The following is a 15542-nucleotide window of genomic DNA, read 5'->3' as shown; positions in this document are numbered from 1 at the left end:
CTGTAGCACAGGAGGGACGAGCCAGCAGACGCCCAGAACACCGTGGCTCAGACAAAATCACTTCTGTCTTCTAAAAGCAGTTTTGGATGCAATGCTCCCTTATGGCTTTGCTGCAATAATGGGGCTGAGCCAAACACTCCCAGCTGAACGCTCCAGGCTGTGGTTCAAAGAGGGCATTTCTACTCCCACAACCAAATTCTCCCAGCAGTGCTCCCAGCAGAGACAGACTGCAGAGTCTGGGTTGGACACAGCTGCACAGGCTCAGTGCTGATCCTTTTCCTTGTCACCTGGAAATTCTCCTTCCAATAACACACTGCGGTTGACTGTTTTGTTACAACAAACTACTGAACTCCACTCCTTTAAAATAAGCTAGATTTACAGGAAACACTGTCAAAACAAGCTCTTAATCTGGCCCAGATTTATCCCACGTTAACCTCAGGGACACTGAGCTACCTATCTTCTCTCTGCTGCTTAAAGAGGAGCTGGGGCCCCTAACTCCTGCACCTCTGTTTAGGAGGATGAATCCAGTGCTCTGAGCCCTCAGCTACAGCAGCTCTGTGATTCTGGCCTGACCCACTCCAAACTGTGAGTTTGGCCTCAGGAGCACAGGGATGCTCTTGGGCACACTGTGACTGAGGACAGCAGATACCAGTGACCCAACTCAAGTTATCTGTGTGGATCTATGATGAGGAAGCTGGAGAGGATCTAGATATTGGTCAAACACCAGTAGTTGCAACACAACGTGGAGAAGAGAGCCAAGGCAAACTGCCTCTGCCTTACCTTTCTTTTGACCTCTTCCTCATCATCAGTCCTGATGCACGATGGGTCATTCAGCAAAGGGCTGATCAAGGGAGATGACTGCTTGGCATCAGGGCTCAAGTTTGGAGATAAAGACATATTTGCCACTGATGGTCCTCCTTGGGAATTGATGGAAAGCTCTGAAAGGTGAGGGCTGCCAGTCAGAGAACCTGCTAAAAAAATGGTAAAAGAGAAATCAGTTAGGACAGTCTCTTTCCAGAAAGTACCAAAAAGAGTTACAACCTTAAGTTGCAGCATGTGAAATTACACTACAAGACACAGCCATCAGGGTCCTCAAACTAGTCCAAATAGACTTGAACCCAGAGGAACTGCATCCACTTGCATTAACCAAGGGACTGGAGTGTTCTTTTAGCTGATGATACTGGCTGAAATTAGTGTCTCTGTAGGGAACAGATCAAGGCATACGTGATTGAGCTGCAATATTTTTACTGCTAAACATCATATTAATATCAAATTTTTCATCGTTGTAATCTACTCTATGAAAGAGAATAAATACAATAAGGGAGTCACCCTAGGAGTGCCATTCTTTCTAGCAAAGTAGAACTTAAAATACTCAAATCAGTACTTCATAGGGAGGGAGCTACAGGACACAAGTTAGAACAAATTTATCTACTGAATGTCTAGAGAAAAAGAAATTACTTTCTACAGCAGTACTGCTGCTAAGACCAGTCATCAGATCTAATATGAAGGGAGAAAACTACTAGTTCCCCAATTTCTACACACAACACAAGTATGTATATTATACCTTGTAGGTCTTTCCATGCTCCTCTGATTGTTTGGGATGGAAATGCTAGCATTACATTTACATAAGAAAAGCAATACTTTTAACGCACAAAGCATGACAACTTTAGATTAGCACAGATATAAAGTCCCATTTAATTCTGGATTAAAAATATTAAAGAATTAGACAATTAATTACACTTCAATGGATTCATATAAACTACGTTAAATATTACTGCAATTAGCATTTTGTCTTCTGGGAGGCAGCCAGACTACTGACTGCACAAACGAGAGTTTGCCAAAAATGCCCAGTGTCCTCCCAGTTATCCCCTCCTCCAAACCTCTGAAAATCTAAATCTGTTTTAGAAGATGGATCTGTCATGTGGAAGAACATTTACAGTCTGTACCATTTCGGCATCGTACATTAAAATTAAACCAAAAAAATGTGACAAGCTTTTGATTACCACAGCTAATACGCTGTCTAGAGTTAAATATAAAACACACACATTGCTGTATATAATTAAGGTAAAATACATTTTACTATCATGTGTTTATGTTGTCCCTAGATTATGATAGGTAAGTGTTCCTGTTGCTACAACACAGCTGAGATACTCCAGTAAACAGAGGCACCAATAAATATAATTAGGCCAGTAGTAAAACCTATTTATTTTCTGGAAGAACTCAGGATTTATTGCTAGAACATGAATGTTTTCCAGTTCCAAACCAGTTCATGTTTATATGTCATTCCTTTGAAAAGAGAAGGAAATAAACAATACAGTTATCATTTGACGTAATCATGACAGTTATGTAGCCTATTATAAATCAGTCAAAGCAGTATTTGTCTGAAATAAAGGTCTGTATTATTACAGCTAGCAAGAAATGATTTACTAACAATTTCACACTAAATCAATGTTCAGTGAAATTTGAGAAAATGCCACAGCTTGTTACACAAATGTCAATTTTATTGACACTAGCACAAAACTGTATACAGTGTTTTCAAAAGATACGGAATTCATCATTGAGAAATAGTGAAACAGATTAATAGCAAGGTTGTAAGGTTAAAAGTACTTAACTCTACATTACAAAAGACATAAGAAAAGTGGTATCACCTCAAACGTGGAAACAAAGAAATTCTGGCACTATGCCTGTCATATGACAGTGAGTAAATGATTTGCACCTCTGTGAGAAGTTCACAGGCATTACAGTCTAGAAGTTAAATAGCACCTATCTGTGATAGATAGAAATAGATATATCAACATATCTACCTACCTATTTGTAATCCTAGATCTAACCTCTGATGTACTGGAATTTTTAGCAGTACAACTCAAGTATTTCAAACTATAAAATATCAAATGGACACTGAATTAAAAAGACTTCCTAACCTACACTTGGAAGACACAACTTGGGAAAAGTATGGAATCAGAAAAAACATGTGCCTTGTGGCTCACAGCACTGAGTGTACACCCCATTGATTAAAGACCTGCACACCAACACAGCACTGACATTCTCAAAGTTATTTTTTGCAGCAAGTTGAAATGCTACATCTTCCTTTTTGGTATCAGTGTGGACATGAGCAGTGACCAACTCCAACCACCACCACCTACAAGCAAAAGCTCAGTTAGATCCCATCTGCCAAACTGCTGAACAAGTCAAAATTAAAACTAGGTATAAGAAAGTGGCTGTATTACAAAAGGGACTCAAACTGTTGTTACGTTAGCACATTCTGGGGCCTAATTACAACCAACACAGCCATAAAGATCAACACATTTGATGTTGTTCTGGTAAAGGTGGGAAACAAACCTGTTCTGCTGTGAGAAAGTAAGTTACGAAGAAATGAAAATGAAAGGTCTTCTCTCCCCCATTGCCCATCAACCAGGATATGTGTCATGCTGATGGGTCATGGCAATGCTGAAAAGTGTCTCTTTTTTTTCCATGGAGATGAGCAACAAATAAACTGCATTAACCAAATGGTCTTTTCTCAGTGTTTCATCTGACCTCCTGCCACAGAAGAGTATATTCATACAGGCTCTACTCATCAACTACATACTGCAGAATATAAACAAAAGCAGATGTGAGAAGACCAATCTTATTTACAAGGTACTGAAATTCCTACCATTTTACCCTAAAGGATTCATTGATTGACAGGCAATTATTAGCATGTCAGTTGCCAGATATCAAGTAGTACTGCACAGCACATTGGAGGCCTAAAAAGTTTGCGGCTCATAACATGGAATTGTCTTTGCTGGTTCTCCAAGTGATTTTTATTTGGATTCAGACTTGGGCCATCTTTCAAATATAATGGAGCCAGTTATATACATGTAAACCAAGAGACAAGTACAAAATGATGCTTAAGGATTGCTTAAGCACATACTGAAATTACATCCTTGGTGGAGCGGGCAGGAATTAAGCAAGTGCTTTGATTCTTTTCCGAGCTTGGGTTTAAAAAGAGAAATAAACACCGGTTGATGATAGTGGCAAATCACACAAATGTACTTTACCACAGTATGCCAGATTAGCCCATCAATGCCAAAATACCTGGGGTGGTTCTCAGATCCACTGAGCCAGTTTACTCTCCAGACACTGAGGAGTCATGCACAGACATTAAACCATAGACTTTGGTGTTGAGGTTGGTACCTATGAAGATTTGGGCTGCCTGAGCTGTACTGCTTTAAAACACACTTGGTACCAGGGGGAAAAAAAAGGTCAAATCACTACTTTTCAGTTGATGGAGAAAGTTCCTCCCAGAGGTCAATTCAAATCATAGGAGACTTTACCCTAACAAGGGAAGGCTCTTCTCTTTGTGAGGAAGATAAATGGGACTCAGTGTATTCTGAAGATATTCCTCCTCTGTTCCTTTCCTCCTGGAACTGCTGAGTGACAAACTCACATCATTTAATGTTCTGCATCTCCTTCAGAAGAAACAGTTCCCATCCCTACATGCTGTGTTTTAACAGGAAGGAATAGTACAGCTGTGTTAAGATGCCCCTGTGTATGTCACTCCTCTGTGGAGCAGCAAGAAGTGAAAATTACTCAACGGGAACTGAGAGGAAACATCAACCATTACTGAAGGTGACTGAAATTCTGCTAGAAAGCTTAATGCACAGCTACAGTGCTCACTCTAACTCAACTGTTGAGCGTTACATTGTTCTCAAGGTTTAGAGGCTTATTATTGGAAATTAAAATGTGTTAAGAGCCAGAAAAGTACCTTTCTCAACATCTGGAACATTGCAGTGCTTATTCTCTCTTAGGCCTGCTCCACAGACTGCTCTGCCATCAGGGTAAACTTCTGAGATCCAGATCCCATTTTCTCTGCTTTAAGGGCAGATGAGTGTTTTCTAAACTCCAGTCTGGTAGATGACACCCAAGCTGATGCCTCTTTGTCCTTTGCATTACTGACTGTACCATTTATGAAGGCCCTTTAATAAGAAACTCCCTGACAGAGCTGTCACTGCTGTGGCCACACAGTTAGCCTAATTTTCCATAGTCACAGGGGCTGTATACCTCTAACTTCTACCTGAAAGTTTTGGTCAGAGAAAGACACGTAGTACAAAATGACATGGGGGACAGAGAGCTCCAGATGAAGTGGCAGGAGTTTTCATATGCACTTCACTGATGACTTTAGTACCTTAGACTGGAGAAGAGTTTAATACAGGTGCCTACCTCTTCTCTCTCCAGCTGTGAACCAGGCACAGCTGTGCTGCTGAACTAACAGGAGTTATGGGATGGAGACTCTGCTCTGCTCTCCCTCAACATAAAAATAAAACCCCCACTGACTTCCATGAAAGCTTGAGGGAGACCAGTTCACCAGGCTGCACTCCTCTTCCTCATAAAACAAAACAAGCTGGAGTGCTGGATACAGTTCGTTAGAATTAAACATCTTGAGAAGTACTTACACATCAACCGTAAACCTATGTACAAACATCCCTGAATACAGTACCAAAGAATTTGAGGAGAAATCGGAAGAAAAAACAACTCAGGAAGAGATCCTATGTCACACACAACCAATAACTCTGCCTGGTTTGAAGAGGAACATGTCAGGGAGAAAAGTTCACTTTAACTTCACAGCTTTGAAATGCATGCCTGTGGCAGGAGTGGCAGGGATCTGGGAGAATGGTGCACCTTCTCAATGAACCAATTTCCTCATATTTAGGACAAAGCATCAGCCAGCAAATGGACAGAACAATTAAACCAGTGACAGTTTTACAGCAAAATACCAGTTAGAATGAGTAAAAGCCTTCAGTACAGGTAAAACTAAAAATAATAGTAAAAAAAAAAGAAGTAATTCCATGCATACACAGTTAAATGGCTTGACATGCTTATAGTCTCATCAAGCTTGCTGTTTGTTTAGTAGGCAGCAACCTCTCCAGTTGGTAAAGGTCCATGCTTTATTGGTATACTGCAGTGTCAGACAGCGGTGAGTGTGAAATCAGACAGTAACTGCTGTTGGCCTACATCAGGGGATACTCACATCTGAAGAACAAAGAGCGAACATTACAGCCTGGGAAGAATACAAGGTCACCAGGCATCAGTCCTTTGTCTGGCCCTGATCTTTCCAGACAGAAATAGAGCAACATAGAGGATTCCCTGCTGTATGCAGGGTTAGGCTTGGTTTGCTTTTGTTTGCTCGTCTTTAAACCAACACGAGACGTTTCTACAATGGAATTGAGGAGGTTCAGCCCCCATGTAAACTTATGCCGCAGATACTGTCCATTTCAACAAGACATCTCCCCGAGACTGCAGTGATCCTGCTTACGAGCTATGCCAGCCGGACACCATCATCGATGGGTGCAGCCTTCATTAGGAAATGAAGGGCAATCCAACGGTGCTCAATGGAGCCCAAATGCCCCAGGAAAACAGACCTTCCCCCCTGCTCCCTCCACTCTTCTGCTCCTCAACATGGTGTGGTTTTTCAACGTGAGACTCACAACCTGGTGGGGGTTTTCTCCAGTTCTGAGGTGAGGAACGCTCTATGAGACAGGATCACTGTAATAAGAGGAATCGGGTACTCCCAGTACAAATAGGTATTTCTGCAGTAAAAGGACATTGAGACAGTGCTCCAAACAATGCAAGGATCAGAAGATACACCATGCTTTGAGGATAGACAGAACATTGAAAAGGCTTTTTCTCCCAGAGAGGTACATGCTGACAAAACAGTGCATACAATGAAACAAAAAATGTTTCTCTTTAAACGGTATTAAACAAATGACAAAAATGAGAATGAAGTCCCCAGCATTTTCAATTTTAAAAGTTAATTGTGTCTATTGAGATTTCTTTTAAAAAACCTATGCATGTGCACACACAGAAATCAGGAAAGTGTTGGATAAGTGAAAAACTGCCAAGCTTATGAACTTTTGTTAGTGGGTCCACGTGAGTTTTTTAGCAAGAAAAGGGAAAAATAAGGATTCAGCTAATCACAGATTTTTAAGTGCCTCATGGAAAAGCAACAGGCATGAGCTCTAACATTCACTGAACTAAACAGAGAGACATACCTCTGATCTTGCTGTAAACCATCAAAAGCAAAAACCTGTTTTCTTCTCAAAACAGGATTTGCAGCATTTTAAAGAACGTATCTAATCTAATTTTAACAAGCTGGAAAGCTCTTGAATCAGAAAGCATTCAATTTCCTTCAACCTTCCATGTTCAATCAGTGACAGCTGTGTCATTACTGCCTTTAGAGTTAATTTTTATCAGTAGGAACTGTGAATTTTTATGGTTCAGAGGGGCCAAAACTTTTATAAGAAGATCTTCAATAAAAATTACACCTTAAAACTCTAATAATTCTAGAGAAAACGAAGTATTTACCATCATGTCATGCAAATTTATGATCCTAAGGTCTTTACCCCCTTTACTGTAATAACACCACCATTATTTACAATCATACTTGTGAAAACCATGCCTGTGAATACACAGCTCTGCCAGGCACACAGGCTTTCCAGACCTCATAACATTTAAAAGAAAGTGCTCACTGCTTTTAATAACAAACAACATAAAACAAGCTTATTCTACATGCTCTTTATAGATCACAGAATTAGAACAGACAAAATACCCTAAAGAACTGCTACATGTCACCCAAATTAGGCTTTTTATTCATACGATGCCTTTGATTTTTAAGTAGAAGTTCTGTATTTTAAAGTATCAATGGCACTGCACAGCCTAACCATAGGAACGAAGAAGATGCCTTTGTTCAGGATCCACATGTTGCACAAGATTTATTTCCCTTATAAATAAGTAAATAAGATATACGCCCTTGCTTAGGCATCTTCCAGCAAGTAGAGAAATCACTGAAATAGAAGAGGAAAGATTTGGTTCATTTTAATTCCCTAGGATTTAAATTTCCTTCCTTTCCAGAGCCTGACAGCATGGGCAAAAATTTTCCCTATTGTACCCTGCCTGAAACCAGAGTCTGCTGCTACTCACATTTGAGAAAAGTTACATATCAGCCTAATCTTTGGGACCTCCTGATGTTAACACTGTGTATCAATCACTTACAATCAGAAACCTCAAAATCATCACCATCAATAGGAGACACCAGCAAGCAGATGGGTTTCTGACAAAAGGACTGTTCTCCTACCACTTCTGTCTGACAGCAGCTAACAAAAGAAAGGTGTGTATATTAAAAACTGTTTCACAAGATTCAGTTTCCCTCACATATTTAGGGTCTCTCTTATTTGGCATGGAAAAGAGGACTGATCCTCTAAATGAAGTGGAAAGAGATGTGCTAAAATGTGCAGAAGCTGCCTTAAGAAACTACACTATTTAGAGAGAGAAACATTATTGGAAGACTAAAAGGGACTTGGAATTTCCTTCACTTGATATGTGCCTGAACACAGAACCTCTTTCCTTCACACCTTCGCGCTCACTGTCCTTCCCAACCAGTAACAACCATGCTGCTAAATGGGGTGGATCTCCAGTGACCCACAGCTTTGTGCACAAAGGTAAGCGACACCCAACTCCTTCACACACACGTGGAAGTTGGGGAAAAAAAGTTGCATTGTTAATTTGTTTTTCATCATTAGACGTTAAATTGCAGCAATTAAAAATTCATTCTAAAGTCACCTCTGACAGCAGTCTAATGCCTCATTATGACAAATGAGGCTAGTTAAACAAACACGGTATTTGACACAATTTCTAGGTCAGACATCCTTTCTTCTGTTGAGGAACTGTTCCAGAAATAGCCACAATTGACGCTAATTGCATATAAATCATACCGATGCAATCTTAATCTCTGTTATTCAACATTCAGAATCAGCTCTGCTTCATCAGTTCAGCTCATCAACACCATTCTTGCTCTCTGAGTACCCTAAGAAACTACTGGGGCTTTAAACTCTGAGGAAAAGAGTGGAAAGCACGCTATGTCAAAGGGATAGGGAACTACGAACAAAAAAGGCTAGACATTTTCAGTGTGCTTATCATAGTCCCTATTCTTCCCTTTTCCTTTTCTCTTCCCAACCCTGGAGCCCCCCAGAAGAAACTTGTAAGTTGATTATGGAGACTCTGCATTTGTGTATGTTTATCATGGGACAGAAGACAATAGAATTTAAAACACTTCTGCTTCTTGGTGAAGAAAAGGAGGAGCTAAAAACAGGTTTCAGATCTGTCTAACCCATTTTCCATTTGACTTTCTTTGGTCACCAACAAGTAATTGTAAGTACAGATAGATGGGCCAGACAGGAACTTCTGGCACGAATGTTAGTGCCTCAGAATGAACACAGCTGCTTCAACTAATGAAAGCTGCTTCACAAACATCTGTGCAAACAGAAGCCAGTCCTACAAATATCCAAGGAAGAAAATACAGGCCCTGAAACACTCTGGTCTAATACTACTAGCCCCATTTATTGAACTAACTAACAAACTGCTGTTTTTTCAGCCTTTGCTGGGTTCTAATGGTTACGTTCAGTATTGCTTATCGTGCTCTGTTGAGAAAATTCTGTCTAATTTTGCATGCACTTTAATCTTGAAGCAAACTGGTAGATTAATTCAATTTTTCAAATTATTAACATGAACTCATTATGCTTATCCATCTACTTTATAACTGATCTTGGCTCCATATAGCTCACATAACGTACACTTAAATACAGTAAACCTAAAAGCTTTCAGTTACACGTTGACATTTTTCAGGTACAGAATTTTCTCTTCCAGTTTTACAGTGATGTAATTTGTATTTAGCATGCACTACAATGGTTAATGGGGTGGTACCCGTTAGGCAGGCCTATGAGCTCTGAGTGATTTGAGACAACAGCAAACTAGGTGCAAAACATCTTCAGAGAACACCCCTATCTGTCCTGCAAAAGGAGTATGTTTGCTACGGAAAACAGACTTAAACCGAAAACAGTGCAGTCTAGGCCATTCAGATATCCATTATTCAAAACTCCATACCTGCAATCCCCTGCATAGGTCCAGGCACCAACATCAACTTGCTACTATCCATGTTTTCTTCATCTAGCCAAATTTATTCCCAAATTTTATAGCCCAGCTCACTGAAGAAAACTAGATTCTAGGAAAGGCTGATATGAAAAAAACAAAACCCAACCTCCAGAAGATCCCAAAACATAGGAAGTTTAAGCTGCTGGTGAGCTGGAGAAAACGTCAAACTGTCTGATGCGATTTTGTTTCATTCACTGCAGCAGATGATTGAACATGGTCAATCCTTGGAACAGCAAAGAAAGAATGAGAGTGTCTTTTATCCGTAGACCAAGCTGCTAGCCACACCTGCACATTACTTTGGGACTGCTTTTGCAACCAGACTCCACATTCATCCAACTACGTGGACAGAGTTGGTTCAGCACAGTGATAAGGTGTTTGGACAGCCTAAAAAGAGGCTTCTTCCGCAATCCTCTAGAAGGACAGAAGATGAGTGGCTCAGAACTACCCATCTGGAGTAATGCAGCTACTCGATCTTGCTGGGATACAGGTCCCTTATCTGTAACAACTACCTTAGAGTATCTGGGCACTTTGAGAATATGGGATTTAAAAGTTAATTCTGGTGAATAAAAAATTTTAGAATGGCAAATCTAAAGTACCATCAGCCACATCCAAAATCTACTGGAACTGGTGGGAGAATCAAATCTTCTACTCCGTCCATAGCTACCTCTGCTAGATTTGAGACACAGGCATACTTAGACCACTGCTGTTGACCAGGGTACACAGATTAATCAATGTCTGAAACCACTAACTTGAACTGATAGGCTCCCCTTCCCATTTGCTACAACAACAAAAATCCCCCCATCTCATCCACAGTCTCGCCCAAAGGTTTCTGTTTCTTCCTCCAAGGCCTTTCTCCATTTGTCCCATAGAAGCAAACTCCTAGATGAGTTCTGATGGACCTGATCCTATGTGAAAACATCAGTTTAAAACTCCTCTTTCACCCACCATTCTTGGCAAGCACCCAGATATGAACCACATGTCTGGTGGAGGAATTCGGCTCACAGACTGTTTTTAATTAAATGCTTGTCTACTGATATTAAACTGAGCTTCAGCGGCATAAGAATGCTGCGAAAATGATTCATCCTAAATGAAATTATTTCCTATGTAATTTACAAACTTTATTTCTTCAAAGTGGAAGAATTCCACATGTGGTAAAACAAAACCCACTTAAATATCTGAAGTTGAAAAAATGCCAGATAATAGAAAGTTGTCAGAGAGAAATTATATTTCATTTTGAGAATAATATCCAAAAGGAAAAAAAAAAGCCGTTGAGATACTTTATTAGCAACTCAGCTAACTCCAGCTACCAGCAGCTCTGTTCTTGTAAAATTATACATCTGCTATGTAGGCATATGAGAAGAAATCAGGCCTGAAAACAGTATTTGAAAGTTGCAAAATAGTAACCACCACTTATAAAATTTTATATTCATTTAAATCCAAACAATATGTAATCTATTCACTTTTCTTTAGTAGCAGAAACAACTGCAAATCCTTTTGTTGAAAATCCATTACTTGAACTCTCATTTTACTGGCTAACAAAGCAATTAATTCATCTGTCCAGACTGCTATTACTTTACTGTATAATATAACTACTGGTACTTCTGCTGCACAGGCAGCAAAAAAAAAATCAGGAGACTCATGCACCCACTCCCCATGCTCACACTATCTGCTAATGCAGGCTTCAACTAGCTATATTTCATCTTAAATATTGAGAAGTTCAAGGCAATCATTTTACAGCTATTCTAAATCCAAAACACAAAGGGTCTTCTTTTAGAATAATATACAAACAAGCTTTTCCCTAATTATCAACCTCGCTGTTCCTAGGTCCATGCTTTAAACTACAGGAACTAATGAGAGCATTCCCTGTCACCAAAAGATCACTGTCTAAAGAGATGCTTTAAATCATTCCTGTTCAAAAATGAGGTATCTAATCTTTAGGAAAACTAATACACTAAAGGAGATGAGCTGATTACAACTTATATTTACACGAAGATATACTTTACTGCAAAAAAGTATATAACAAGACATGCCTAACTACCGTAGGTATCTTTTAAAATATCCTTCATTCAGATTAAACTCTGTTAAAATGTGCATAGACGCATTAGAAAAATTTAAAAGACTTCTTATTTTTTGTAAAAACAATTTGAAAAATTTTATATTGTCTAGATTTACAAAGTCCTGTAACTTGTTGATCAGTACTTCTGTGGGTGGGTTCATCACTGCTGCCTGCGTGTACTGCATGATGCAGATCACTGCAAGTGACCTGCACCTCAGTCAGTGCTGTTGTTCATCACTTAAAATGCTCAAATTTAGTTCCCTTCCCCCACAAGAAAAATACATAAAAGTTAAAATTAAGGCCAGTGTTAAACAGCTCTTGTCTCCCAGCTCTAACAACTGCAGGACACTTTCCAGCCAGGAAACATTTAATCCTGATTTTCTTTATTAACTCGGAGAAACTAGAATCAGATTTTATTCGTATACAGCCTTAATTCTCAATACTTTTAGCCTGTGAAAAGGAAGTTTACTAAGAATTAGTCTCTCTGTCCTTCTGCACAAGTGCCAAAATCTCGCTATTCTATGTACAGTACAGAAGACAATCAGCCTGGACCACAGTTAGTCCCGTCATTCTCTGTGTTGGGGATGAAAATTTATGAGGTGGCACTAAAAAAAATAAAATTGCCTGTGACAGACTAATTGGATCCTATACAGATAAAGATTCCTCATGATCAAAGCAAGAAATAAAATCAAACAGCCACCATCTCCAAACCCCCCACCAAAAATCACCCACAACAGAACTTTGATGTCTCTGTGAATAATTCCACTGAAAGAATAAGGGGAAAAAGTCTTGCAATTAATCTTCATACCACACTGATGAAGAAGGATAGAAAGGATTGCCTTGCAAGTAATAGTCATACTACTCTTCATTAGAGCTGTTTCAATCTGAGTTTTTTCACTCGAATTATATCTTTCATCTTGTTCTCTTTCTTGCCCAAGGGAGAGTCTGGAGTTTCAAAATCTCCATCACCAAATCAGCCTGTTGAACTCATTGAAGAAAAAGCCAACAGTGTCATTGTTCCCGTATACATGCCTAATTTGTATCCTCAGTTCATCAGTTACGATCATAAAATAGGTTATGAAGATGAGTAGACCAAACATACACTTGCTATGAAATGATTTTCCAGCATATTTCAAGATTTCAACAAGTCTTGGTCTTAAGTATCAAGCTGGCTGCATTTGGCCATAAGTTTAATTTTTTTTTCCCAAACTCTGCTGAGGCACTCGTAAGTTGCTCTCCTTATATGGGAGAGGAAAAAAAGCCTGTAACAGACATACAAAAGAGCACAAGGTACCTACTTAATTTTTGTTTGTCAAAATAACTAGTCAAGTGTCAAAGAAGCTACAAAATATACCTAAAATATGACTTCATACAAAGAATAGGTGAGTGCATCAAGTCTTAGAAAGGTACCTAAATCAGTCTAATTTTTTCTCTCCTCCTGCCTTTCAGAGGAGATGCATTACTGTTAAGATTCACTGACACTTACTGTATTTCCAGCATCCCTTCCCTCTGGCTGGTAAGTACAATGAGAACATTTGAAAAAGTCCACGTGCTGAAATTATTACCAGCCACTCTCAAGACTCAAGAAGATGCAATCACTCTAATGAGCAATCACGTTATCCACTGGTCTCATACACCCTGGTCCCTAGCAACTGAAGACCTGCACGCCATCTTCATCGCTGAGGCCAACAGACACATCCTCCTCTACCTCCTCCTCAAGCTGAAGGCTTCCAAAGGAGTACTTATTTCTAGGCATGGGGGAGGAACTCAGCACAATGGGGTTTCCAAACACCAGGGGGTGAGTGAAGGGGTTGATGATTTCGGAGTCAGAATCGCTAGACTCTGTCCCACTGCTAGTGGAGCCCTCCATCATCTGGATGGCAGCCATGTGATCCATCATCCCACTGGCATGCAGCGACTGCATGACTGGGCTCTGCTTGGAGTGCGTCCCGGCTGGCAGACCATTGGCCAGCATTTTGCCTTCTGGAGAAGACATCTTAGCCACCGCGCCTCCTTTGCAATGTCTCTCTGATCTATACTCCTGCCCAGGGGTTGAGGATATCTGGCTCAGGATAAAGGGATCTGTAACTGATTTATTGCAGAGATTTGGGATTTTCTGTGCACGAGGCCGTTGAGAACCTGGAGAATATCTGCCATACCCATGGCAGCTGCCGGCATAGCTATCCTCCTCCCCAGCCCTCACCCTGCAGTCATGCCCATTTTCAGAGACGTAACCCTGTGAGCCAGTTCTACTCAGGTTCATGTTAGGGCTTGACCCTTTGCTACTGGGAGGCAATGGAGTGGCCAGCGGACTGCGGCTCCCCGGCCCTTTAAACATTTCGTCAACCAGTGAGCTGTGCCTTGGCATCCTGGGGCTTCCCCCAGTGTAGAAGGAGAGATTAGCTGGGTTATCATCAAGGTACTCTTCAGAGAGATACTGGGAAGACTTTATAGAGGCTGAGGAATCCCTGTGTCTAGTTCTATTGCGATTTTCATCTCTATAGTGAATATAGGCACCACTGGTCAAATCACCCTCATAATTGTCATTTGTTTGGGAATATGACCGGGTTATTTGTCCTCTGAGGAGATCATACTCGCTATCTACATCACTGCAGTCAATGAAAGGAATGGAGGTGCTGCTGCCATGAGCAGCCCTGGAAGCTGGACCTGTGCTTGGTTGCTGTGACTGAGGTCTGTTCTGCTGCATCCTGTCCTTAGCAGCCTCCTCTTCCTCCTCCACTGTTGACACCACTGCTCCATCCACCTTTCTGCTTTCCTTTGGGCTCTTCTTCAAGGAAGGGCTCTTGTGCTGTCCAGTGTCTTCTGCTGAAGCTTTCAATTCCTTCCCTTGCCGGGAGCTCTGCACTGCTGCAGCATCATTGTCATCTCCATAGGCAAAGCTAGAGCTCTGGAAAGATAAAGGAGGGAAGGCAAGGGAGAGACAAATGGGGATGGAGGGGTGGAAGGGGACAGGTTTGGGAGGGAGGGGAGCCAGAGGGAAAAGGCTATGTGTAATTATGCACCAGAATTTTGCACTGCATCTTGCAGCAACATAGGAGTCTCTTAAAAGCAGAAGAGGTAACCCAAGCTTCAAAATGAATTAGAAAAAAAAAAAAAAAAAAAGAGGTCTCTGATCTTAAGAACAGAAAAATACATAAGCTAAGCAAGGGAAGAGAACGCAGACAGAATGTGGTGATATATAAAAAGGGATATTTGAGGTGTATCAATGCCCTAAGGCATCCATCAACACTAAGAACATCAACCTGTTTGCTCTACTCTTGAGAAACTGGAGGGACAAAAAAGATAAATGTGTAAGAAAAATTTTGAATGCCCTACTTACATACATTAAAAAAACTACATGTGGGCTTTTGAACACCCTACATTTAATCCCTAGAGCATACATGCCACTAATTCCTGGGCTGGCTTTTCTGCATACAGAAGTATGTCGCATTTGCCCAGTAGCCATGTTCCATCTACCTGAGTTTGTCTTAGCAATATTAAAATGCTAAAACATATTTGAAAA

At 40.5% G+C, this 15542-nt stretch overlaps 1 protein-coding gene across 1 annotated transcript in view; it reads right to left on the bottom strand.

The window, feature by feature from the left end:
* FARP1 (FERM, RhoGEF (ARHGEF) and pleckstrin domain protein 1 (chondrocyte-derived)) overlaps nucleotides 1-15542 on the bottom strand; it is a gene marked incomplete at its 3' end in the record, with an annotated part of 63409 nt that overhangs the window by 26238 nt on the left and 21629 nt on the right. Inside the window, exons 13-14 of the mRNA XM_010191790.1 lie at nucleotides 14687-14927; nucleotides 781-968 (exon numbers count right to left, since the gene is read on the bottom strand). Of these exons, the coding sequence (XP_010190092.1) occupies nucleotides 781-968; nucleotides 14687-14927 (429 nt within the window). The remainder of the gene's footprint in view (nucleotides 1-780; nucleotides 969-14686; nucleotides 14928-15542) is intronic.

Source organism: Mesitornis unicolor, unplaced genomic scaffold (assembly GCF_000695765.1).
Source record: "Mesitornis unicolor isolate BGI_N332 unplaced genomic scaffold, ASM69576v1 scaffold9429, whole genome shotgun sequence".
In the NCBI taxonomy this organism is placed as follows: domain Eukaryota; kingdom Metazoa; phylum Chordata; class Aves; order Mesitornithiformes; family Mesitornithidae; genus Mesitornis; species Mesitornis unicolor.
Note: the sequence above shows the minus strand (reverse complement) of the source record. Positions and strands in the feature narration are given on the sequence as shown.